This window comes from Cervus elaphus, chromosome 18 (genome assembly GCF_910594005.1).
Source record: "Cervus elaphus chromosome 18, mCerEla1.1, whole genome shotgun sequence".
NCBI classification, from domain to species: domain Eukaryota; kingdom Metazoa; phylum Chordata; class Mammalia; order Artiodactyla; family Cervidae; genus Cervus; species Cervus elaphus.
Window position 1 is genome coordinate 78,186,385 of NC_057832.1, and position 27,187 is coordinate 78,213,571.

General features: G+C 37.5%; 1 protein-coding gene and 1 long non-coding RNA gene across 3 annotated transcripts in view; one reads left to right on the forward strand and one right to left on the reverse strand.

Moving 5' to 3' along the window:
• Positions 1–26,343, forward strand: part of C18H7orf31 (chromosome 18 C7orf31 homolog) — a 40,943-nt gene extending 14,600 nt beyond the window's left edge. Inside the window, exons 4-10 of the mRNA XM_043872369.1 lie at positions 1,378–1,449; positions 3,551–3,580; positions 10,146–10,327; positions 13,708–13,796; positions 21,116–21,290; positions 21,587–21,678; positions 25,309–26,343. Coding sequence (XP_043728304.1) covers positions 1,378–1,449; positions 3,551–3,580; positions 10,146–10,327; positions 13,708–13,796; positions 21,116–21,290; positions 21,587–21,678; positions 25,309–26,112 — 1,444 coding nt within the window. The 3' untranslated portion in view covers positions 26,113–26,343. The remainder of the gene's footprint in view (positions 1–1,377; positions 1,450–3,550; positions 3,581–10,145; positions 10,328–13,707; positions 13,797–21,115; positions 21,291–21,586; positions 21,679–25,308) is intronic.
• Positions 1–27,187, reverse strand: part of LOC122674213 — a 171,576-nt gene that overhangs the window by 137,927 nt on the left and 6,462 nt on the right. The gene's annotated exons all lie outside the window — the stretch shown is intronic.

A 27,187-nucleotide genomic window follows, 5' to 3' on the forward strand; every position in this document is an offset into this window, starting at 1 on the left:
TTGTATTTTCTTTTTCTTCTCTTGTATTAACTAAATGTAGGAATATCTTTATACAGGCTTACTTGACCTCAATACACAAATGTTTCTCCAGGGAAAATTCTAAGTAGAAGTTATGGATCACAATATATGAGTTATTTTTAATTTTAGCCCCAAAATGCTTTATATTCCCATAGTAGTATCTAAAAGTATCCATTTTGCCCTATTCTTAGCCAACTGTACTAACATTATCAGACTGTACAATTTTTGCCTATCTATAGAATAAAAAGCTTATCTTGATTTTCAGAATGCATTTCTCTGATTAGACTGAGTACTTTTTTCTTACATTTGTTTTCTTATTTTTGACCATTTATATTTCCTTTCTGTTCTTATTCTTTGCTCATTTTTATTGCTTGTTTTTAGCTATAGATTCTTACTGGTTCTTTATGTTCTGGATATTAACCCTATATGTATTTATTATGAATAATTTTTCTAATCTTTGTTTTATTTGAGTTTTTTTATACTGTCTTGTCTTAAATTTTTATAAATTCTCCTTATCTTTTTTTTTTAATTTTTTTCTATTTATTTTTGGCTGTGCTGGCTGTGTTGCACAGGCTTTTTTTACTTTTGGCAAGTGGGAACTACTTTCTAGTTGTGGTACATGGGCTTCTCATTGCAGTGACTTCTCTTGTTGCAAAGAATTCCATGGACAAAGGAGCCTGGTGTGCTACAGTCCATGGGGTTGCAAAGAGTTGGACAACTGAGCAACTAACACACACACACTCTTGTTGTGGAACACAGGCTCTAGGGCACACGGGCTTCAGTAGTTGCAGCATATGGGCTCAGTAGTTGTGACTCCTAGGCTCTAGATCACAGGCTCAGAAGTTGGGGTGCATGGCCTGAGTTGCTCCTCAGTATGTGGGATTTTCCCAGATCAGGACTCAAACCCATGTCACCTGCATTGACAAACAGATTCTTTACCACTGAGCCACCAGGGAAGTCCTTTTCAAAAATTTTTCATTTAATGTTATCAAATTTCCTTTTGATTGTTGAGTTTTTTAAAATCTTATTTAAAATGTTTTCCCTACCACCAAGAAAAAAAACATATTCCTATATTTATTTTAATATTTGTATGCTTTTCACCAATTCCTTAGATTTTTAATCCATCTAAATTATCTCTGTGAATAGTATGAAGTTGAAATCCTTTTTTCCAAATGGCTAGTGAATTTTTCCTACATTGTTTATTAAAAAATAAGCCTTTTCCCACTAATGTAAAATGCCATCTTTTCATGTACTGAATTACCACGTATATATGGTTGTATTCGTCTATTTATCTTTTACTATTTCACCATTACACTGCCATTAAAAAGATGTTCAGTTTAATCTTTTCTTTCTTTTCAGAAAGCTTCCTATTGAACAATATTATTATTTGTCACAGAACAAAAAAAGTGACATCTACGGAAATGATTCTTTGTAAGTTTGAGGTTTCTTTTCCTTATGTGAAATCAAATAACATTTTTTAAGTGGAAATGAGTTATATGCAAAATTTTAAAAGTCCCCAAATTTTCCTCAAGTCTAGGGAACTTCTAGAAAAACAAAAGTCTTCCTTTTTTTAAATAGAGATCATTGATTATAGAAACCAAGACCAAAAGAACAAGAATAAAATAGACTAAAACCTACTAATAGTTTGTTGCATTTGAACAAAGAAAAAAAATCAGAAAGATGGAATAGTAATGTTCAAAAAGATTCATAGAGGTCCTCTTGACCCATTTCCCTGCCTTTGACTTTGTTATTCAATCTAATAAGAATCTGTTACATTTCTTAAGAGGGTCATAGAAAAAGCCCCAGTGCCCTCAATAAAAATTTTAATCAGAATTTTATGAAAGTGGTTTGTTATGACAATCTACAAATAACTCTTAATAAAATGACTCTGTAAGTTTCTCTTTTGGATAAAAAATACTTAATTACTCTTTGCTTAGAGGAATTATTTTCTAGTATATTCTTTTTTGCTCATTGAAATAGTTTGTTGTATATATTACAAAGGCCTACTTTGTAATTTTCAGATAAAAATAAAACACTGACCTCACTGAAGTAAAAATGAAAATACTAACATTAGTTCTGTTTATAGATAATAAATTAATATAGAGTTCAGCCACAAGAGGGAGCCAAAAAGCTATGAAATTTGTGGTTGCTAGGCCTTTTTCCCTTTGGGATTAATAAACTGAAAAGTAGAGAGTGGCAGTAAAATCATGGACAGGTTCAGGTCAAGGAATTCGTGTCTCTGAGCATTTTTTATTTTCATTTTATCCTTTCAAACTTTGAATTTTTAAAAAAGCTTTTTCTTTTTTAATTTTTATTCTTATTTTTCCATTTTGTTTTTTTAATTGAAGTACAGTTCATTTACCATGTATTAGTTTCAAGTGTATAGCAAAGTGATTTCAGTTATATACATACACACACACACAATTTTTTCCGTATTGAATCAAATTAATTTTAGGTAAGTACTTGTCAAAATCAGCTAAATGAGAAAAATCTTAAATGCTGATATAATGTTTCATATATAATAGTCAGTCTGATAGCTCTCAATCTCATAGATTCTTATATTCATTGCTTTCCATCCCCTACTCAACCAGAAATTTAACTGGAAGGCATGCCTTTTTTTTTTTTAGTTCCAACAAACTTAGAGTCCAAATAAAGATATAAACCTTTTACGGTGCATGTGGATTGTGTGTTTACAATACTTTATAGACTGATAAAATTATATGGCTTATGTACCACTTTCTAAATAGAGGAACATGTAAAAAAGCAAACAGTATCTTCAATTTTACTGCCTTTACTGTTGACTGATAGCATTCTGTTCATTTTTCATAACCGAAATATTTCAGAAATATTTGTATAGGCTGAAACTAATTGCTGAAATCCAATGAAAGTTGATGACAGTCCTTCTCTAGTGTGGACTTTGTCCCTGGGCTGCAGTGTTATTTCTTGGCACGTAGAGCCCAGAGCAATGAGTAAATACACAACCTTCTAATAGTGAAGTGATTCAGAAAAGGTATGCCTCTGAGAACTTGTTCAGTTTTGTTCTGGCCTCTCTGCAACTGGGCAACATTTACTCTCATGAGAGGTGAGCAATTCTGGGCAAAGGGGCAAAGCACATACTGTACTTATATGTTTTCTCCAACCAGGCCACACTCAGGTCACTTTAGGTCATGGAATTGCACCACATGCATGGTGTCAGGCTACCTCAGAGCACTTAGGTGCTTTGCCTATGAGCGTGAAGTCAGTAAGAACTAAAGCTCTATTATCACTAGAATAAGTTAGAAATGCAGAGTGGTGAGTGGGGCTGAAGTTAGAATAAGCTTAATGGAAAAAATTGACCAACAGACAACTGAGATATGATAATATCATATCTGTCTGGCTAATACTGATTGTTCCAGAAAGTCAATCAGTATCATAAAGACTCTGTAGTTTGCAAATGGGATACTTCTTTATTGTTAAGCAAGTCGCTAATAAAAATGTGAGCTTTTAAAAGTCCTTAATATAAATTAGGATTTGTTTCCTGTTTTTATTCTAGGCTGCCCAAACCACCTAATTCAACAGTAGGGTAAGTAGGCAACTATATTTTCCTTCCCTGTTATAGTCAAGAAAAAAATATTGGCCATCTATATGTCTTAAGACAGTGTAAGGACAAGTTATACTTTTCATAGTTCTTTTTTTCCTTAATCAGGCAAGAGAAGAGGCTGATACAAGTCCGAAATAACAGTATTACTGATTTCCCCCAATTATATTCCCGACTAATTTTTTAAAGTAAACTTTTAAATTTAGTCCTATTTTATATTTACAAAATTATTGGGAAAACAGAACAAAGATTTCCTATTTACCTCATACCCAGTTTCCCCTATTATTACGTCTTATATTAGTATGGTACCTTTGTCCTATTAATGAGCCAATAGTGGTGCATTAGTATTGTTTAGATTTCCTCAATTTTTCCCTAATGTCCTTTTGCTATTCCTGGATCCTATCCAGGACACCACAGTACCTTTAGTAGTCATGTCTCCTTAGGCTCCTTTTGGCTCTGACAGTTCCTCAGACTTCCCTTCTTTTTTTTTCTTTAAATTACCTCAGGGGACTTTCATAGTGGTCCAGTGGCTAAGACTCGGTGCCCCCAGTGCAAAGGGTTCAATCCCTGGTCAGGAGAACTAGATCCCATGTGCTGCAACTAAGACCTGGCACAGCCAAATAAGTAAAAATAAATACTTTAAATGACCTCGATAGTTTTGATGATTATCCGTCAGGTATTTTGTAGAATGTCCCCCAATCAGGACTTGTCTGGTGTTTTCCTCATGATTAGATTGGAGTAGTATGTCTCAGGGAGGAGAACCACAGAGGTAAACTGCCATTTTCATCATATCCTGTCCAGTGCATAACTTATCACTGTTGATGGTAACCTTGATTACCTAGCTGATGTAGTATTTATGAGGTTCCCCCAGTGTGCAGTTAACCTTTTTTTCTCCATTTCCCATCCTATACTCTTTAGAAGAAAATCACTATGTGCAGCCCACACTTAAAAGTCTGGAATTATCTGAAGGCAGGGTATCTGCATAAATTATTTGGTATTGTTTTGTAAGGGAAATGTGTCTATTCCTCCTCATTTATTTAATCACTTATTTAACCAGTATAGACTCATGGATTTTATTTTGTACTGGATACTTCAGTAGCAATCCTGTACTACTTTATTTTGTCATTCAAATTGGCCACGGGAGCTCTTTCAGTTGGCTTCTATGCCCATACCGCTACCACTGGGGGCATTTTGTATGAGGGTTTTTGGTTTATTTTTCTGTTTGTTTCTTTGTTTTTGAGTCGTTCATCACTTATCACTGTGGGGCTTTTTCTTTTAGCATTTCCTTACTTCCTGGCAGTACAAGATGCTTCTGTAGTACAAGATGCTCCAGGCTCATCCTGTTTATGTCCTGCCCCAGGTCTAGAACCAGCCATTTCTCCAAGGAGTCCAGCTCCTGCCACTGGAGAATGGTATTAGAATCCACTATCTGAGTGCTCGGTGTCCCTGATGCTGTTGGAGTCCCTATCAATCTTAACTGGAAATACTAAGCTGGCATTTAAAAATTGCATTCCAGTTAAAGCAAAGATCTGCTCAAAAGGCTATTAAAAGTAAAGTCTAGGTTCTTTGGGGTTTTCCTTTTCAAAAAACAACTATATGAAGACCTTTGTTTTGGACTTTTGAAATTCTCTTTGTGGCAACATGAAAAACAAAAAGTAAAGCCCTTTTTTGTTGGTTTTATTTTTTTCCTCAGATGACCTTATAGTCCGATAAGTTCCAAAGTCTCTTCCTTTGACCTCAGCTCCTCAGACATCCCCTTGGGAGAGCTGTGTAGCGTTTTGATAAAAGTCTTGGTAGACCTGCCCCGCAGGGCAGACTGAGGCCAGAGACAGCGTGCCTCTGACTGAATTATTCAAAGAGAAACCGGATTCCTTTATTTAAATGTCTATGTAGTTATGCAAGTGTTTCATGTTCTGCCTTTTCCGTCCGTACTATTTCTTCTCTATTTATGGACAGTAAATACTGTCTTCTCTACTTATGAAAAGTAATATTTATAAATCATTTAATATAACAGGAACATAATTATTTTCTACATAGTCTTAGTTTAAAGGAATAAATATACATTCTGGTCATTGGTACTCAAAACTTGAATGGGTTACAACTTGAAAATTTAGTTGAGGGTATAATTTGCAATTTTTTAACTAACAAAAATAACGTATATACCAGATATTAAATGAAATTCCGTAACATGCCTCGACTCAAGAAATGCAGAGTCCACAGCTTTCAGGTCTTAAAAGTAAAAAACATTTTCCTAAATCATTACCAGATATAACTTAGTACTGTTTGCTAGGAAATATATATTACTAGAATCTGAAGGGGAAAAAGTTTTGCCTTAATCCTAAGTGATGATAATTAATGGAGGCCCCTGGCTGCCTTCCTAGTCCCACTTTTACCCCTTCTACGCAAAGCCAGAATCCAGGCCACACCCAAACCCAGAAGATCCTAAGAACTACAGATACACATTTTGCAATTTTACTTTCTATTAAGAGGACCAGTCTCAGAAAGAAAAAGCTTATCGAATTCTTGTGATTCTTTTTTGTGATTTACAGTCCATGGGGTTGCAAAGAATCGGACACAACTGAATACACACACACAGCACAACAAACTCTTGGCCTTTAGAATTTATTTTGTAAATTAACAAGTTAATCTCTGCTTTCTGGTGTCTTAGTGACAAAAACAAGATATAATGAAAAGAAATGTAATGACTTTTGTTCAGGAAGTTCTTACCAATATCAAATTAGTAAAACATGGGGTCACCTTGCCCTGGCCTCTGACCTGGAGCTAAATATTTATCAGCGGATTATTCTCTCAGAAAGAATGTAGATAAAGTGGTTAGCAGAGGGCCTGGCATGTGTTTTATTATCATTGTAGTTAACATTTAAAGGCAAAGTTCTCTGAGTGTAATTCCTACTCATGTAGCAGTTACAATGTCTGAGGACCTTCCAAGATTGCCTACTGGGATATTTTCTAGGAACAGGGAACAGATAGGACCATTTTTTGAAATATTCATAACCACATTTCCTTAAACCACATCAAGTCCATGGGAAATGATAACAGAAGTTCCAAATTTAATCCCACTAATTCCACATTCCCACTGGTTCTTACACTTCAGCTCAACCTGGCACATCCTGGGAAGAACCCAGGAGAATCAAAATGAATTTTCTACCCAGAAAAGTTGCATACATGAAAAGTTAATTAGCACTAAAACAATTACTGCATTCAATTTACTCCATTAACCATTCTTCCCAGTATGTTTTATGACTCAGGTCTCCCGGCTATTGGACAATATTAGAAGCCCAGCCTTTCTCATTCATTCCTCGCTGTCCCTAGGATCTTTGTTTCTCATCCAGGTCCCCTGCTTCCTGAGTGCTCTACCTGAAGGTGAATGAGCCAAGCCCTCAAGGCTTTGCATGTGCCTTGAACAAAACCCTCCCTTAGAACATAGGTTTTACTAGCCTACAGGAAACTCCAGCCTTTCCTGACTCAAGTAGACTGGACACTCTCCATGAGCATAAACATGTTTGTTGCTGCTTTATTTGCTCAGACTTTAAATGCTCACTTATTTTCAAGCAAAATGGTAAGAAATTAATTCCTCTTACAAAGGGGGCACAGTTCACTATAGAACCATTGAAGCAGACACTGGAAATATTTATGTAGAAGAAATGAAAATCATTGCATAGCATATAAAATGAAGTACAACCAGTATTGCTTCAGTGAAAGAGCAGTCACTACTTCACTGTCTTCATGATTCCCAGGGACATCAGTTAGCTGGAATCCAGGAATGTCCTGTTTCTCTGTTCTCATGTCATCATAGAGTTGATGACGTTATACCTTGTACCAAGCTGTCCGGGAGATGATGTGGCACTTATAAACTGGAAAAGTGTTTAGTGGCTAGCTATAAAATAATGCTATACCAAATTCAAAAGTGTGTTCAAGTGGGAGAGCCTGCAACAAGGGCAAGAAAACCACATCACTTTACACAAAAACAAAAATAGCTGACTGGCCTCAGAAATGACTTATGCCTGAAGTCTAGGCTTTTTCTCTTACAAATCAATCTTAACTTCTTGTGGTGTCCATAAGAGACCAGGAACTTGTTAAGAATCTTAAGCTATGAGGTATTTCAGAGAGCCCACCAAGATGCCAACGCTGCTGAATTCAGTACAGGTTTGCATCAGGGTGACGAGAACAGATGGCCAAACTAACCAAAAATGACTGCTATTGAAAAATATACTATGATGCAAAAGCAATGAGACATTTTTAAATGTTTCTTATAGAAATCATTCTCATTCTTTCATAGTCACACCATCCATAGGAACTTGCAAAAGCTATTATATAAATCCTGCCAATACTTAGATGGAAAATAGTGATAGAAAAATTTCAGTAGCAAGACTTTCACATAAACATTTGTGGCATAACTTATACATTTATTTCGGCCTGATAGTACAGACATCACACAGCTTTCCCGTCATTTCTGTGAGTTCTCACGGTGAGCACTAGAAATGCAGTTCAACCTTGACACCCTTTCCCCAGCTCTTCTCCCATAAAAGCCCAGAGCACGTGTACTGCGGCAGCCTGTTTTCTACTCGGTTTGCACACGCTCTGTTGGAGGTCTGAATTATCCCTGGTTATATTCGCTGGGGAAAACAGAAACAAACAAATTTACAGTCTCACAGTTCTGAAGACTAGAAATTCGAGATGAAGATTCCAGCCTTTTTTAAAACTGTATTTTCTACTTATATATAACACTTCTCTGTGCCTTGGACTTCCTAACTTTGATTCTCCTCTAATTTAGGTAACTCTCACACAGCTTTTTTTTAAACCTCTGCTAGTTCTTTTTAAGAACTCTGCTTGTTCTTCACATGATAAGAAAATTGTATCCCTGTTGTCTCTTTAAATTGTTGGATTTTTTTTTTCATTCAGTATACTAGCTATTTTTGGCTTTTTGATTTCTAAACAGTACTGTGTACACTGTGTAGATAAACAGGCAGTATATTTTGTTGATTGATTGCTTAAAGAAACAGATGGCCTAGTTGAGTCCAAGATGGTAAGGGATCATTTTGCCCGTTGAAACTGACTGCCTAAAAGGATTCCATAAAATGAAGTACGGGGATTCTCTAAAAATAAGATGCAGGAATGGGAAGCAGCTAGAAATTCTTCCTGTAGTGTTCCAAAAACTACAAAATTCATATATCTTCCACTTCATATTTTTATATCAGTAGCAAAATATATGCACTGATAAAGAATTAACTATGATTTATTTTTTGTTTGTTTTTTAATTTTTTAATATAAATTTATTTATTTTAATTGGAGGCTAATTACTTTACAATATTGTAGTGGTTTTGCCGTATGTTGACATGAATCCACCACAGGTGTACATGTGTTCCCCATCCTGAACCCCCCTCCCACCTCCCTCCCCACCCCATCCCTCTGGATCATCCCAATGCACCAGCCCCAAGCACCCTGTCTCATGCATCGAACCTGGACTGGCGATTCATTTCACATATGATAATATACATGTTTCAATGCCATTCTCCCAAATCATCCCACCCTTACCCTCTCCCACAGAGTCCAAAAGACTGTTCTATACATCTCTGTCTCTTTTGCTGTCCCACATATAGGGTTATCCTTACCATCTTTCTAAATTCCATATATATGTGTTAGTATACTGTATTGGTGTTTTTCTTGCTGGCTTACTTCCCTCTGTATAATAGGCTCCAGTTTCATCCACCTCATTAGAGCTGATTCAAATGTATTCTTTTTAATCGCTGAGTAATATTCCATTGAGTATATGTACCACAGCTTTCTTATCCATTCATCTGCTAATGGATATCTAGGTTGCTTCCATGTCCTGGCTATTGTAAACAGTGCTGTGATGAACATTGGGGTACACATGTCTCTTTCAATTCTGGTTTCCTCAGTGTGTATGCCCAGCAGTGGGATTTCTGGGTCATATGGCAGTTCTATTTCCAGTTTTTAAAGAAATCTCCACACTGTTCTCCGTAATGGCTGTACTAGTTTGCATTCCCACCAACAGTGTAAGAGGGTTCCCTTTTTTCCACACCCTCTCCAGCATTTATTGCTTGTAGACTTTTGGATAGCAGCCATTCTGACTGGCGTGAAATGGTACCTCACTGTGGTTTTGATTTGCATGTCTCTGATAATGAGTGGTGATGAGCATCTTTTCATGTGTTTGTTAGCCATCTGTAGGTCTTCTCTGGAGAAATGTCTGTTTAGTTCTTTGGCCCATTTTTTGATTGGGTCATTTATTTTTCTGGAATTGAGCTGCAGAAGTTGCTTGTATATTTTTGAGATTCTTAAAATAACTTTTTTTTTATTCATTTAGCAAAATTAAGAAAATTTCATATGTTTTGTGATATCTATTCCACCAGAATGGTAACTCCATGAGGATAGGGACTTTGGCTCACTGTCATACACCAAGGATTAGAACAGTACTTGCCACAAGGAGAGAGTCCCAATAAATATTGGATTGATTAAGTGTTTTCCATTGCACTTCTTTCTATTCTGTTTTGTTTTCTCAACTAAATCTCAGGGAAATCTGCTCCCCATATCCGATTGAACACCCCTACCATACACATATCTCCCGTGGAGCCATGTTCCCGACTTTTACATCACCCAAGGATCTCTACACTGGCATTAAAGCCCGAACCCAACAGCCGTTCCCTCCAACGGTGCCAACAAAGCCTTATGATACAACAGTTTTGAAGACAAGAGGTAATGTGATTTGAAATCAGAACAGTATTCCTCTTTTTATATTTGAAGTTTATTCAATAATAAAATTAAACAAAGGACCCCATTACAGACTAAATCAAATTCTCTGGAGACGCTCTTTACTTTTCTTTTTATACAGAGCTTCCTATGATATAACCAGAACCAAATGTAGAATTAGTTGCTTATATTCTACTTGTATTTTCAATGTTTATTTCCTTCCCATTCTCTCTATGGTTTAGCCTTGACAAATTTCATTCTAGCTCAAGTGATCAGCACAAAGGACAACATTTGGCTCAGAGGCTCAGTCTAGACATGCGTTTAGCTGTTGTGATAAAACTGAAAATATCATCATTGAAATAAGACTCAGCAAGTAATAAGATCAATTTAATCAATTCCTTTGAACACTCTGGAGTGTCTTTTCACAGATGCAAACATTTGGGTCTTCCCAGATATGTTTCACTAAAAAGGATAGTAAGCTCGTACACTAGCCATCAGTTCTATCCCATACTAGACACCTCAAAACAGAGAATAAATCTATGGGAAAAGACAAGATACTAGAGGTCCGATAACTGAAGATGACAAAAGAGGTACATAGCAGACAGAGGTAAATATTTGTTGAATGAACTTTGGTAAGACCCAAGAACTACACTATAATGCACTTCCTCTGTACATGAATATTTGGACCCAATATAAGAAGAGAATACTGCCATCATCAATATCAACCTCAGCATCTTATTAGGAGGCAGATTTTGAAAAATATGGTGGCGTGTTTAAGAGCAGGACTAGGGAGTCCAACTGCACAGGACTGGCTCTGCCATTTACTCACCACGGACCATGGGAAAGTTCCTTAACTTCTCTGCCTCCACTTCCCAATCTGTAAAATGGAATATTCATGCCTACTTCATAGATAATAGAGATTGTGTTAGCAGTAAAATAATGCTCAAAATTCTCCAAGCCAGGCTTCAGCAATACGTGAACTGAGAACTTCCAAATGTTCAAGCTGGTTTTAGAAAAGGCAGAGGAACCAGAGATCAAATTGCCAACACCCGCTGGATCATCAAAAAAGCAAGAGAGTTCCAGAAAAACATCTATTTCTGCTTTATTGACTGTGCCAAAGCCTTTGACTGTGTGGATCACAATAAACTGTGGAAAATTCTGAAAGAGATGGGAATGCCAGACGACCTGACCTGCCTCTTGAGAAATCTGTATGCAGGTCAGGAAGCAACAGTCAGAACTGGACATGGAACAACAGACTGGATCCAAATAGGAAAGGGAGTATGTAAATTTGTATATTTTCACCCTGCTTATTTAACTTCTATGCAGAGTACATCATGAGAAACGCTGGGCTGGATAAAGCACAAGCTGGAATCAAGGTTACCGGGAGAAATATCAAGAACCTCAGATATGCAGATAACACCACCTTTATGGCAGAAAGTGAAGAAGAACTAAAGAGCCTCTTGATGAAAGTGAGAGAGGAGAGTGAAAAAGTTGGTTTAAAGCTCAACATTCAGAAAAGTTAAGATCATGGTATCCGGTCCCATCGTTTCATGGCAAATAGATGGGGAAACAGTGGAAGCAGTGTCAGGCTTTATTTTTGGGGGCTCCAAAATCACTGCAGATGGTGATTGCAGCCATGAAATTAAGAGACACTTACCTTGGAAGGAAAGTTATGACCAACCTAGATAGTATATTAAAAGGCAGAGACATTACTTTGTCAACAAAGGTCCATCTAGTCAAGGCTATGGTTTTTCCAGTGGTCATGTATGGATGTGAGATATGGATGTCATATGGATGTGAGCTTTCTTTCTATAAAGAAAGCTGAGGGCTAAAGAATTGATTCTTTTGAACTATGGTGTTGGAGAAGACTCTTGAGAGTCCCTTGAACTGCAAGGAGATCCAACCAGTCCATCCTAAAGGAGATCAGTCCTGGGTGTTCATTGGAAGGACTGATGTTGAAGCTGAAACTTCAATACTTTGGCCACCTGATGCGAAGAGCTGACTCATTTGAAAAGACCCTGATGCTGGGAAGGATTGAGGGCAGGAGGAGAAGGGGACGACAGAGGATGAGATGGTTGGATGGCATCACTGACTCAATGGTCATGAGTTTGGGTGAACTCCGGGAGTTGGTGATAGACAGGGAGAGCAGGCATGCTGTGGTTCATGGGGTCGCAAAGAGTCGGACACAACTGAGCGACTGAACTGAAATTAGTTTATTTCTGAAATTACATGAAGTGCATACGATTAGGAAGAAATCACACAAATATGTGTTGAATTTACAAAAACACTTTTCACTGCAGTTGTAGACCAGGGATTGAAGAAATAAGTTACCAGCTTAATCTTCTGGTTCAAGCATCTACTAACTGGTCAACCCTTAATTAAGGGTTATGAGTATATTATTCTCTATTATTATTATTATTATATAATTATATAATTATTATAAATATATATAATTATTATAATAATAACCCCAATAACCCTAATAAATAAATAAAACCTTTCTAGTTTTTATTTATAGTACTAGTTTATAGAACTAGTACTACCTTGGGTTTTCTACTCTTCCACTTATTTTAACTCTTCTTTTCTAGAAATAAATAGAATCTAGGTTAAGAGAGAAGCTCTAGAACCAGATTGCCTAAATTTGAATTATTGCACTTATTCATTGTGTGACCTTGGGAAAATTGCTGATTTTCCTTGTGCCTCAATTTCCTTATTTGTTAAAATGGAAATAATAGTACCTTCCTCATAGCACTCAGTATAATACTAGCAGTATAATACTAACATTATAATAAGTGTTCACTAAATGCCAGCCTTTGTTCTTATTACATATGGTGATGGGTGTTCAGAGCATACTTTAATGTGGAGTTTATCATAGGACCAGAGGAAGCCAGGATGTATTTGGTAAATCTTCTCCAGCTACCACCAATACCTAAAAAGTTGTATTCTTTAAATGTTCTATTTAAATACTTCTTTTGGTAAGCATGTACTCACTCCATTTCTTGATATTTAAACAGAGAAAACCTAAAACAGGTGGTATAGAAATGTATTTGCTGAGTCTTCAGAGACCAAAAAGAGTATCTAGGAAGAGATTTATGATTTACCTAAGAAGCCCTTTTCCTATGATTTACTTAAATCACCTTTAAAAAAAAAAAAAAAAACAAGAAAGGAGCAGGACTGCTGCCCCCTCAATCTGCTGAAGGCACCAGGCTTCGAGACTCACTCTTGCTCTGTGTGGCCCACATGCTGTTCACTAAGGGCAAGAGTTCAAACAGAGCTATAACTGTAAAGCTCAAATGTGCACCCGAGTTCCTCTCTATTATCTTGTTTGTATTTATTGCACCCATAAATCTTATTAATTAAAAGGCTGCTTCTCTGGAAAATTTCAGGTAACCCTTACAGATATGAACTGCTTGATTTTCCGACGGATTCCAAGAAGAAAGCATTGGTTTGGCCAGGTCAGCAAGTATATTTTGACGTAAGTATCTTTTTAAATGTGTGTTTAAAACAAACTGAAAGATGCTTTTGCTTTCTATGGTTATAAAAATCCAAAAGATAGATTACTTTTATTTTCTATACAGATGGAAACATTGAGATTTTGACCATGATTCACATTTTTTGTTTGTTTTCTTAACTGATTTTATGTAACATTTTATGTAAATTTCCATATTTATAAAAAGTTCCCTGCAAAATGAAGTAAACGAGGACTGTAGATCGATCATTCACTGTCTCTGCAACTCTGTTCTTATGATTCATAATATATCAAGTAACTTCGAATATACATAGAGTAAATGGGAGGTTTACAGAAAGATTTGCAATTTAATGTGCCAGTTACAGTAGTACCTTTGTGCAGAATCAAAAATAAAATAAAATAGTAGCCACCATTTATTAAGAAATTGTTACACCCTAACTTCTTTATATATAGGGTGTCCTTTGGCCCTTACAACACACTCAAAAGTTGAGTATGATCATCCCCATTTTATAAATGAGGAAACTGAGGCTCAAGGAGTTGGTAACTATCTCACAATCATAGAACTCAGGCTCATGAGACTCCAGTGTCTGTTCTTAACCTCTGTACCATGACTCCACATAGTAAAAAGAGAACACTTTGAAATCATGAAGGAAAACATATATTTGAAAATAATAATAGTTAACATTCACTGGCCAGTTAGTTTCTGAGGGGCAATACCAAATGTTTTCCATATATTATGTCCTTGCATCTAGTAGTCTGTGAAGTAGGCAAGAAATAATGATGGAAACCTAGAAACATTTGAATTTCTCTGGGAAAGATTACTGTGGCAGGCCAGAGTGTGGTCATTGCAATGTCATACAGTCATCTATGAAGCAATTTCCTGTTTGTTTTTTGTAAAGTTATATATGTCAAGAAAAATCCTTCAAGAATCATCTATCTGACTAGATGACTTTTATTCTTTCAAGCAAAATCTGTATCAAAGTAACCTAGAAATATGAGAAGTTCTTCTTCTTTCAATTCCTCTCATTTCTACCTGCTTATTAAAATACTGCTGTAACTCGTGTCACCCCCCTTGGCAATCTTGATTAGCACCCCTTTACCTGAGTGTGAATTCCAGTGCTTTAATGCTACAATGCCCCTTTGGTTCTGGCCTTCCCTCCTCTCTTCCTTCTCACAGCCTGGCTCTGTTCGCTGGTCCCTGAGCAGGTTCATGGCCACTGCCTCTTCCTGAAATGCTCTCTTCTCTGTCATCTCAGACTTGCTCTTTCTTCAAGGCTCAGCTCAACCCTCATTGTTTCTGTTGCATAGCAGAGAGTGAACCAAATTAGGAAAACTGTGTTCTAGTTCCTGCTTATATCTGCCATTTGTTCTCTAATGGGCATGCTCTCTATTCACTGTCTTGCTGCCTTTGCCTTTCCTCCATTCTGTCCCAGGCAGCCTTCCTCCTACCATGCATCCTCCTGTGCCTTCAACTTTCTCTGTTCCAAAGTCCTAACTAGATAACAAAGAAATGTATCTCTGCCACTGTCTTATTTGCTCTCCCTCCTCTGTTCATTTCATATGCAAATGACAAAGTTCCTAATCATGGCTTCTTAATGTAAAAACAGTGCTGACACAATGACATGAAATATGATCCAATAAAGATCCAATGTGTCCCCAATGTTAATGTCTCTCCAAAGAGCAAAGTGGTCTCCATAATAGACCTCTTCTCTCCATTAAACCTTAGTAAGCCCCACCACTCAAGACTAAAACAATACATTATATATAGTGCTTTGTTTTAACATGTTATGACTGTATTAACTCCTGTTATTTTAATGCAATTTATGGAGTTTTTGGTGCCTAGCCCAGGGCACTTAGAAGCTGGCGCATAGTTTTGCTTGTATCTGGTATTCAGTAAATATTTATTAAATAATTTACAAGTTTCATAGATTTTTGTTGTTGTTGTTTTCTTTTTTTTTCCCATTTATTTTTATTAGTTGGAGGCTAATTACTTTACAGTATTATAGTGGGTTTTGTCATACATTGACATGAATCAGACATGGATTTACATGTATTCCCCGTCCTGATCCCCCCTCCCACTTCCCTCTCTACCCGATTCCTCTGGGTCTTCCCAGTGCACCAGGCCCGAGCACTTGTCTCATGCTTCCAGCCTGGGCTGGTGATCTGTTTCACCCTAGATAATATACATGTTTCGATGTTGTTTTCTCGAAACATCCCACCCTCGCCCTCTCCCACAGAGTCCCAAAGTCTGTTCTGTACATCTGTGTCTCTTTTTCTGTTTTGCATATAGGGTTATTGTTACCATCTTTCTAAATTCCATATATATGTGTTAGTATACTGTATTGGTCTTTATCTTTCTGGCTTACTTCACTCTGTATAATGGGCTCCAGTTTCATCCATCTCACTAGAACTGATTCAAATGTATTCTTTTTAATGGCTGAGTAATATTCCATGGTATATATGTACCACACTGAAATACAGAGGATCATAAGAGACTACTACCAGCAGCTCTATGCCAATAAAATGGACAACTTGGAAGAAATGGACAAATTCTTAGAAAAGTATAACTTTCCGAAACTGAACCAGAAAGAAATAGAAAATCTTAACAGACCCATCACAAGCAAGGAAATCAAAGCTGTAATCAGAAATCTTCCAGGAAACAAAAGCCCAGGACCAGATGGCTTCACAGCTGAATTCTACCAAAAATTTAGAGAAGAGCTAACACCTATCTTACTCAAACTCTTCCAGAAAATTGCAGAAGAAGGTAAACTTCCAAACTCATTCTATGAGGCCACCATCACCCTAATTCCAAAACCAGACAAAGATGCCACTAAAAAAGAAAACTACATGCCAATATCACTGATGAACATAGATGCAAAAATCCGTAACAAAATTCTAGCAAACAGAATCCAACAACATATTAAAAAAAATCATACATCATGACCAAATGGGCTTTATCCCAGGAATGCAAGGATTCTTTAATATCTGCAAATCAATCAATGTAATATACCACATTAACAAAAACCATATGATTATCTCAATAGATGCAGAAAAAGCCTTTGACAAAATTCAACATCCTTTTATGATTAAAACTCTCCAGAAAGCAGCAATAGAAGGAACATACCTCAACATAATAAAAGCTATATATGACAAACTCACAGCAAGCATTACCCTCAATGGTGAAAAATTGAAAGCATTTCCCCTGAAATCAGGAACAAGACAAGGGTGCCCACTCTCACCACTACTATTCAACATAGTTTTGGAAGTTTTGGCCACAGCAATCAGAGCAGAAAAAGAAGTAAAAGGAATCCAGATAGGAAAAGAAGAAGTGAAACTCTCGCTGTTTGCAGATGACATGATCCTCTACATAGAAAACCCTAAAGACTCTACCAGAAAATTACTAGAGCTAATCAATGAATATAGTAAAGTTGCAGGATATAAAATTAACACACAGAAATCCCTTGCATTCCTATACACTAACAATGAGAAAACAGAAAGAGAAATTAAGGAAACAATACCATTCACCATTGCAACGAAAAGAATAAAATACTTAGGAGTATATCTACCTAAAGAAACAAAAGACCTATACATAGAAAACTATAAAACACTGATGAAAGAAATCAAAGAGGACACAAACAGATGGAGAAATATACCGTGTTCGTGGATTGGAAGAATCAATATTGGAAGAATCAATATAGAATCAAAAATGGCTATACTACCCAAAGCAATCTATAGATTCAATGCAATCCCTATCAAGCTACCAACGGTATTTTTCACAGAACTAGAACAAATAATTTCACAATTTGTATGGAAATACAAAAAACCTTGAATAGCCAAAGTAATCTTGAGAAAGAAGAATGGAACTGGAGGAATCAACCTGCCTGACTTCAGACTATACTACAAAGCCACAGACATCAAGACAGTATGGTACTGGCACAAAGACAGAAATATAGATCAATGGAACAGAATAGAAAGCCCAGAGTTTCATAGATTTTTATCAGCTCTGTTGGGACTGTAACAACCATTTATATAGCACTCCTCCTCTGAGAATATATTCCAAATTCTAAACAACTAACAAGGCTATGGTTTTTCCAGTAGTCATGTATGGACGTGAGAGTTGGACTATGAAGAAAGCTGAGTGCTGAAGAATTGATGCTTTTGAACTGTGGTGTTGGGGAAGACTCTTGAGAGCCCCTTGGACTGCAAGGAGATCCAACCAGTCCATCCTAAAGAAGATCAGTCCTGGGTGTTCATTGGAAGGAGTGATGTTGAAGCTGAAACTCCAATACTTTGGCCACCTGATGCAAAGAGCTGACTCATTTGAAAAGACCCTGATGCTGGGAAGGATTGAGGGCAGGAGGAGAAGGGGACGACAGAGGATGAGATGGTTGGATGGCATCACCGACTCAATGGGCATGGGTTTGGGTAGACTCTGGCAGTTGGTGATAGACAGGGAGGCCTGTCATGCTGCGGTTCATGGGGTCGCAAAGAGTCGTACACGACTGAGCAACTGAACTGAACTGAAACAACTAACATACTCCATTGTAGACTCAGAGTGTCTGCTGAGATGTTAACATCTCAGAAATTGGAATTTCTTTCTACTCTGTACTTACCTTCCATATTAGATCCTAACTTTCACCTGTGAATAGTATATTCAAACTAAAGTGAAAGTGATAGTCACTCAGTAGCATCCAACTCTGTGATAGCCTGCCAGGCTCCTTTGTCCATGGAATTCTCCAGGCAAGAATGCTGGAGTGGGTAGCCATTCCTTTCTCCGTGGGATCTTCTTGAGCCTTGATCAAACCTGGGTTTGCAGGTTGATCTGCATGCATTACAGGCAGATTCTTTACCATCCAAGCCACCAGGAAGCCCCCATATTCAACCAATAAATACCTATTGAGTGAATGATCCCCCTCAATCCCTCTGTCACTGTTCTGGCAGTATTACATTACCTAACACACTAAAAACTGGCTAACTCTCCACTCTGAAAAGTTTCCTGACCCTTTAAACTCTTCCCAAGATAACTCAGGCTACAATAAAATCTTACATTCCCTATTTTCTTCCTTTGTGCCTGTGATTGCATTTCAGTAGATCCCTGCTGTTAGATAGACCAAATTGTTGTTCTTCAGTCACTGTCATGTCCGACTCTTTGTGACCCCATGAACTGCAGCACCCCATGAACTGAAGACTTCCTTGTCCTTCACTCTCCCCTGGAGTATGTTCAAACTCATGTCCATTGAGTCAATGCCATCCAACTATCTCATCCTCTGTTGCCCCTTCTCCTCCTGCTGTCAATCTTTCCCAGCATCAGAGTCTTTTCCAAAGAGTTGGCTCTTCGCATCAGGTGGCCAAAGTATTGAAGCTTCAGCTTCAGCATCAGTTCTTCCAGTTAGTATTTGGGGTTGGTGTCCTTTAGGATTGATTGGTTTGATCTCCTTGCAGTCCAAGGGACTCTCAAGAGTCTTCTCCAGCACCACAATTCAAAAGCATCAACTTTTTGGGCCAGATTAAGACACAGAATTAATCTTGCCCCTCAGAACAATATTTGAAACAAGCTGGCTTTGCAAATCATGATAAAGAAATAAAGAGGGTTTTATTTAGCCCGGGATAGGCAGGCCACATAATTGTGAAAGGTTTATAGAGCTGGTTATTTAATACTTCTTGAGACAGATTTTTTACCAAGTGGCTTTTATCATGACTACCGTAGGTATGTAAATAGGGTTCCCTCCAACCTCACAGTGTTGCGGTGAGCAGCACTGCCCTTAGGCCCAGGAACTTTAGAATGCCCGTGCTTTATAAGGCCCAGCTCTGGCTAACTGTGCCCTTCTTTGTGGGGCAGAAAGTTTATGGGAACAAGAGGATGTGTCCATCTGAACCTGTGCTCCCCAGTCTCTTGCCCCAGATTGATGCTGGACTGCACATTCCCTGACAAGTGGCTTTGAACCAGTTTCGGCCTTTATGGGGTCTCTTCCCCAGCTCCATCCTCCTAGGGGTTGACAGTGCTGCCAAGCTACTATATCCCTCTAGGCAAATGGGTGGCCAAGAGGTGGCTGTGTGCTGGAAGGGGCGGTAATAGGTATATGGAACTTGAACTTAAGGGATAGGTACCCTCATATAAAAGGCACCTCATAGTTTGGGGTGGAAGTGGGGGTAAGAAAGTGAGGTAAGAAAGCAGTCAGGGGCCAGGGGCTAGCAGTTGGCTCTTTCTGAACCACCATGTCCCAGTGCAATACTTGGGACAGTCTAAAGACTTGCAATAGTCTAAGAAGTCTAAATTTGAACCTGGTCTTCCAGGTTGTTATGAAAGTATCTTATCAAGGTAGGAGAATGAAACATACTTACTTAACAGTTTATTTGCTTGATTTACAAATTGAACTATTTAGACTAATGGAATGTGGGCTCTCATTGTACTCAAATCCCAGGACCTGCAAATGTTAAGGGTGGGCCTGGCTGTAAGGACAAGTTCACAAGGTTCAAGCAACATTTATTCCACACTTCCCACCACCCCATCTCTGCCCCTGCTCTTCCTTTAGCCTCTCCATCTCCGCAGGCCACTCAAGGCCTACTTTCTGCAGTGTCACCTAAGATGGTCTCTTGTCTCCTCCCACCCTGTGCTTCCAGTACCACTTCCCTATTCAGCTGGAATCAATTTCTCCCTCCTCTGAACTTCCAAATTATTTTGTCTTAACTTCTCCTGTAGCGAAGAGTTGCTGTTCATCTTATAGTCATTTATGTTCATGCCTTATCTCCCCTTCTAGCCAATATACTCCTCAATGACAAGATTTGTTTCTGATCCATCCATGTGTCTGCCACTACCTTACACATGTAGGTGCTCTGTAAATATGTATTGAAAATCATCAATCTGAGAAAAAGTGAATTTCTAAGTAAACAAAAAGACAACAGTGAAACCCATTCATTCACTTTTATGTGCATATCTCCTTTTGAAAATATAAAACTATTTGTAAAGCAGTTATGTCTACAGAATGAAATTTTTATTTGCATTTGAGTGAGTTAGCCTTCATCGGAAATTCACAAATGATATCATATAGTGTCATGTTAGGCAGGGAAGGAGAAGTAGGAGGCACACAATTTTGGCTGTACCTCAGAGTCCTTTATCTCTCTAATAAAATTTCATTGCATTTCTCCAAAGTATACTTTCAGATGCCCTGCTAAAGTAAAGGAATTTTCAAAAAGACCTCCTTTGATAAAAATACTGTTTAACTCTAAATACAGTTTAGGTTACAGTTGCAGAATCTTAGTAATTAATGAAGGAAAAGTATTATGATCTTTTCTAACAGCAATGACCTTTTATACTCATTTTCTAGCTTCCTAAATGTGTTGAGAAAAACAAGCCAGTGTTCTACCCAAAACCACCTAAAACCTTCGCTCCTAACACTTCTTTAAACTCATGGGACCCTATTACTTCTCTAAGAGAAGTCAACATACAAAGAAATCTCGAGAGGTCCCACTGGATCACTTCATATAATCATGACTTTACAGGTATGAGTTCACTTTAATGAGTAAAAAGAACAAACTTAGAATATTTAACAAGTGCTATTACAGCTTTATCTTCTAATATTTCCCCCTGATTTCTTAATCTAAGTAGCAATAGGAATAAGGCGGGTGGTAAGTTCCTCTTAGAGGGTAATTAGAAAGTTAAGTTTGTTTTCATTTTTTATCATTTCTAATTATATTACAAAAGGGAACAGGTAAGTGTTTCTATAAAAAAGGTCTAAATTTACATAGCATTCTTCATTTACTTTAACAAAATAATAAGATGTGATGTTTCCATTAAGGTCTGGGGCCCATGAATCCCCTTGAACTGGATGATTACCATGAAAAGGAGGTAGCAGAGTTAACTGGACAGATAGGATTTGACCCAGAGCCTGTAAGTAATTGCAGTCAACTCTCAGTTATTTAGGGGGAAAGTATCTAGATTTGGGGGCTTCCCAGGTGGCTCAATGGGTAAAGAATCCACCTGCAATGCAGGAGACGTGGGTGCAATCACTGGGTTAGGAAGATCGCCTGGAGGAGGGCATGGCAACCCACTCCAGTATTCTTGCCTGGGGAATCCTATTGAAAGAGGAGCCTGACAGGCTACAGTCCATACGGTCCCAAAGAGTCAGACACAACTGAAGTGACTGTGCATACATGTACGCACACATCTAGGTTTGGGCTTCTTCTTGCTTTACTCACTTTTTATTTGCTTCCTGAATATTAGTGACCAAGCCAGCAAAGGGAAAATTTAACTCAGTTCAGAAGTTAATTCTGAATTGATTCGAACTTGTCCACTATTTTGAAGAACAAGCAAGTTTTCTTATCTTCATCACATGGGTGCATGCTACGTCACTTCAGCTGTGTCCGACTTTTTGCGGCCATATGGACTGCAGCCTGCCAGGCTCCTCTGTCTATGGGAGTCTCCAGGCAGGAATACTGGAGTGGGTTGCCATGCCCTCCGTCAGGGGACTTCAAGACCCAGGGGTCAAACCCATGTCTCCTGATGTCTCCTGCACTGACAGGCAGGTTCTTTACCACTAGCGCTAGCTGTTAAGTCCTTTCTTTATCACAGTACTGGGTTATTTTTGTTTTATTTTGTTTTACAGATTTTCTACTATGCTACTGTTACTAAAATTTACAAAGGAATTGGTTTATGAATATTTACCTAGTAATAAATGTGATTCTTAATAAATTCTGTGAATCTTTGCATATTTTATATCTTGCACATTTTCACTGCTTTTGAAGAAATAAAGGCTTCCTCCTGATATCCACAATAATTGAGAGTTGGCTGAATTACAAACAAAAGCCAATAAATTCTCTGCAAATAACAAGAGATTTCTTAATTGATTATGTGAAATGTCCTAAAAGAAATGATCAAGCCCTTTAGTGATAGAAGTTATAATCTCTTAGCTTAATTATGCAAGTGAAATAAAATGACCTAATAGGATACATTTATGTTGTTTTATTTGGACCTAAATTTTATCCTCTAAAACTCAGTTTTTTAAACAAGATTAATATTTCCAAAGATGTAGGTTGTGGAAAGACACCTAAAAAACAATGATAAGGTATTTCAACATGAACTCTTTTTAGACTGAATGAACACAGTTACTTTATATACCTTCAATATTTCTCAGGGTGATATAATAAATCATAACACTAGTAGTTCCACAGACTAAGCCTTATCATTCACTAGAAGGCTTTTAATTTTCTCTATTTTTCACCTGTAACAAACATTCTCTAAGGCTAGAGAAGACTATACATATACTCTGACATCATCAGGTGTATTCAACAGCCGTCCAGATTTCCACAGATTTAAGCCTGTAGAGTCCAGCCCCTCAAGAAGCAGCTTTAAAATTTTTACAAGGAAATACATGTACAGTTATACAAAGGATGTTTGTCAAGTATATTATATGCAGAATTATCATACAACTAAATCAACACCTAAATTTTTTATTAATAACAAGATAAAATATGCCTAAAATAGTTAGAAGTTTAAAAGAAACTTTCAGTGAATCTTGCTGGTTTCTAATTGAAACATAAATAATGGAGTCTGAGAAGGCATGTTTTACTGGTGATAAATATGTATATGAAATATTTTGTTGTAGAATAAAGTAAAGGTACTAAAGTCTGCTTCTTGCATATAAGGATACCATCAAAGTAAGATATATACTTTTTTGTTTATGATAAACTTAACAGTGTATTTCAAAGAAATTTTTTTCTTGTTTTCATAGTATCTACTCAAACCTGACTAGCTAAAGGAAATAACAAATTTGTTGATAACAGTATGGAAACTCTTCCAACTATGAACAGATTAGGTTTCAAAAAGCTGTTCCCAAGTCCTTTTTTTTTTCTAATTCCAAACTAGTTATATTTTCACCATTCTTATTTTTATCTTTGCTATCAATTCCATCATTGTCACACATTCATTTGTTTTTAGTTTTCTTTCTTAAACAGATTATAAAAATGTTCAAATGTTCAATGTTAACATACAGAAAAGTCTAAATAATTTTACAGTTAAGGCATGTATACCCATGGTCTAGATTGTACCGTAGCATTTTACTATACTTATTTTATCACACATCTATCTTGCCATCACTCCAAACATCGATAAATTTACTTTATTTTTTATGCATTTCAGTGTAAATCACAGATTTACACTTCATCCTAAACATTCAGCATGTGTGTGTATGTGTATATGTGTGCTCAGTCGACTTTTGGGGACCCCACGGGCTGTAGCCTGCCAGACTCCTCTGTCCCTGGGACTTTTCCAGGCAAGAGCACTGGAGTGGGTCACCATGCCCTTCTCCAGGGGATCTTCTTGACCCAGGGATCAAACTCGAGTCTCCTCCCGCCTTGCAGGCAGATTCTTTACCGCTGAGCCCACGGGGAACCTAAAAAATGCATACCATTAATTGGACTTAAATTAGTTTTTTCTTTTAAGGTGATAGTTCAGTTGGTAAAGAATCCTCCTGCAATGCAGGACACCCTGGTTCAACTCCTGTGTTGGAAAGATCCAATGGAGAGGGAATAGGCTACCCACTCCAGTATTCTGGCCTGGAGAATTCCATGGACTCTATAGGGGTCACATAGAGTCGGACACAACTCAGTGACTTCCACTTCACTTCACATACATTCATTACAATTACACAAACATTAAGTGTACATTCAATAAGTTTTGACTAATGCATACACCTTTGTAACCCAAACCTCTATCAATATATTCAACATTACCATCCTCCCAGAAAGTCCCCTCATGCCCCTTCCAAGTCAACTCCTCCCTCTTCCTCTTACCCCTCCCCCCAGTCATATATCTATTAATAACCCCTTAAACACACTCATTGCTTTTGCGGTTACCAGACATGATTAAGTTCACAATATCTGTCAAACATCTCAAAAGAGAAGCACAGCTATGACAAACCCCTGTCAGACCAGTGTTTCTCCAAGCATAGCATATCACTGGCCTTAGCATCACTCAAGATGCTTATTAAGAAAGATTCCTAAGCCCTACTGCAGACCCTCTGCATCACAATCTCAGAGGACCAAGCTTGGGAATTTTATTTTCTGCTAACTCCAAAGCTGATTCTGATACAACCAACCAAGGTTTAAAAACCCTTGCCTGAGTCTAATAAAGAAGGCTTTGGCTGAGATTTAAATAATTGCACATAACTTTTAACATCATCTGTTGGTGACAGACATCATCATAAAATATGACCTGTTTTATTCCAATAAGTTCTTTTATATCTTGGAAAGTCTGAAAACAAAGAGTTCCTACATGGAAAAATTTCTCTATAGCCAAGTAAAAATGTGCCCTTTACTTATAAAAACATGTGTTTATTAGGACCCAAATTTCAATGTCTTTAAATAAATATCAGTAAACATTGCAGTGTTGACTCCAACCCGTCCTGTGTTTGCTCAGACAGTGAAAATTGGTATGAATTTTGACCTGCCATTTGTGGCAATATCCTGACAATGCTAGATCTATTAATTAGTTGATTTTCTCTTTTTTATCCTACCACCACAGCAAGAAAAATTCCATCCTGCCTTAAGGCCCACCAGACCCTTGGAAGGACGAATTGCCCGACTGATTCAGAACCGACGTCCTCTGGAGGCTACTGTTGAGCAAAGACCGCCTTCCTGTCCAGACTGTACCCCTCGAGTTCTGTGTACTTTTCATACCTTTGTGCCCAGTTCTACAGAAATGATGGCTCTGAGTGATAACATACCTGCAGGCGTGACACATAAAAACCAAGAGATTGAAGAAAAGATTAAGGAAGAACAAAGCTTGCTATCTACCTATGCACTCCCATCCCGTTACCCAACAAAAGATCTGGCTAATACTTATGACATAAAACCATTTCCAAAAATCACAGATACTAACAAGACCGAAGATTTGTACTGGAGACAGCTGTCATTAAAACCCCAACTTTTACCTTACTGTAACCCAGATCATTACATTCCCTATGAACATTTAAATCAGTATAATGTGTACCAAAACCCTGTTAGCCTTAGTAAGCCTGATATTTTACAAAGTAAACCAGACTTGAAAACTTTTGATTTTGAACACTTTTTAAGTAAGCCAGAACAGTTGACCTTGAATATGGAGGATGATGAAGAAACAAAACCTATCCTGGGTTGGATTCCTAGAGCTGGAGTGGCCAAACCTCAAACAGACCTGCTGGAGCTTAAGAACACTTTTTCAAAAACTGGTGCACAAAAACGTTTCCATACATCGGTTCTAGAAGACTATAAAGACCTGAGGGATAAAGAGCACTTGGGGAAGAGACACCAATTCTATGGCCATAATTCCTATTATTTCTATAATTGAGCTATTCATCCTTCCCTTCAAAACCCAGCTTCTTGCAAGAAAAGAAAAAATATAACAGAATTTCTTCCTCATTGCTGGATTCTGTTTTCTGGAGAAGCCATAATGAGCTTGTTAATGAAGTTTATGTTTTCAGGTATTTAAGTTAGGGTCTGGTCAGAAGAACCCAGAAAAGGTGATGTTCTGTCTTCTTCAAAAGTTTAACAATTTGGCAATAAAATAGAACCAGAAAAATTTATAGTCTTTAATCTCATTTTCAAATAATATGCCAAGGAATTTTTCCAAAATCATAATAAACAATGTGTATGACAAAATTTTACAAAAAAATTTTGAAAAAAACTCAAATTCCTGATAATTGACAAATGTCTATACGAACTATAGTAGTACCTTAATAAAATAAATATATGGTCACTGTTCCTATAGGTAAATGTTTGTATACAATAACATTGGGTACAAGGACAAAATTCAAAAGCTCAGTTAACTGAGGGACTGACAACTCTACAGACTAAATTACCTTAATAAATATGTGGGCCCTGTTCCTTTATGTAAACACATGGACAAAATAAGTTAGTAGAAAAGACAAAATTCAAAATGCTCTGCATGCACACACGTTCTAAGTTGGATGTTTCTTTTCCTTTCACCTTCTGATAGAGAAACATATCCATTTCTTTTATGAAGAAAAAATGATTTTATTGCAAAGATCCAGAAATGGTTTTAATTAGTAACTGAGGAACTCTGTGGCAAGAAAGGATGGTGTCTTAGTCTGTTTGGGCTGCTATGACAAAATACCACAAACTAGGTGGCTTATGTAAGCAACAAACATTATTCTCACAGTTCTGGAGGTGGGGAAGTCCAGGTCATGGCACTGGCTGGTTTGGGGTCTGGTGAGGCTCTGCTTCCTCACTGACCACCATTTTCTTACCACAACCTCACTTGATAAAAGCAAGGGATCTCTCTGGGCTTCTTTTAAGGGCACTAATCCTACTCATGAAGGTTCTGCCTTCATGAACTAAAGTGAAAGTCATTGAGTCGTGTCCAACTCTTTGCAACCCCATGGACTATACAGTCCGTGGAATTC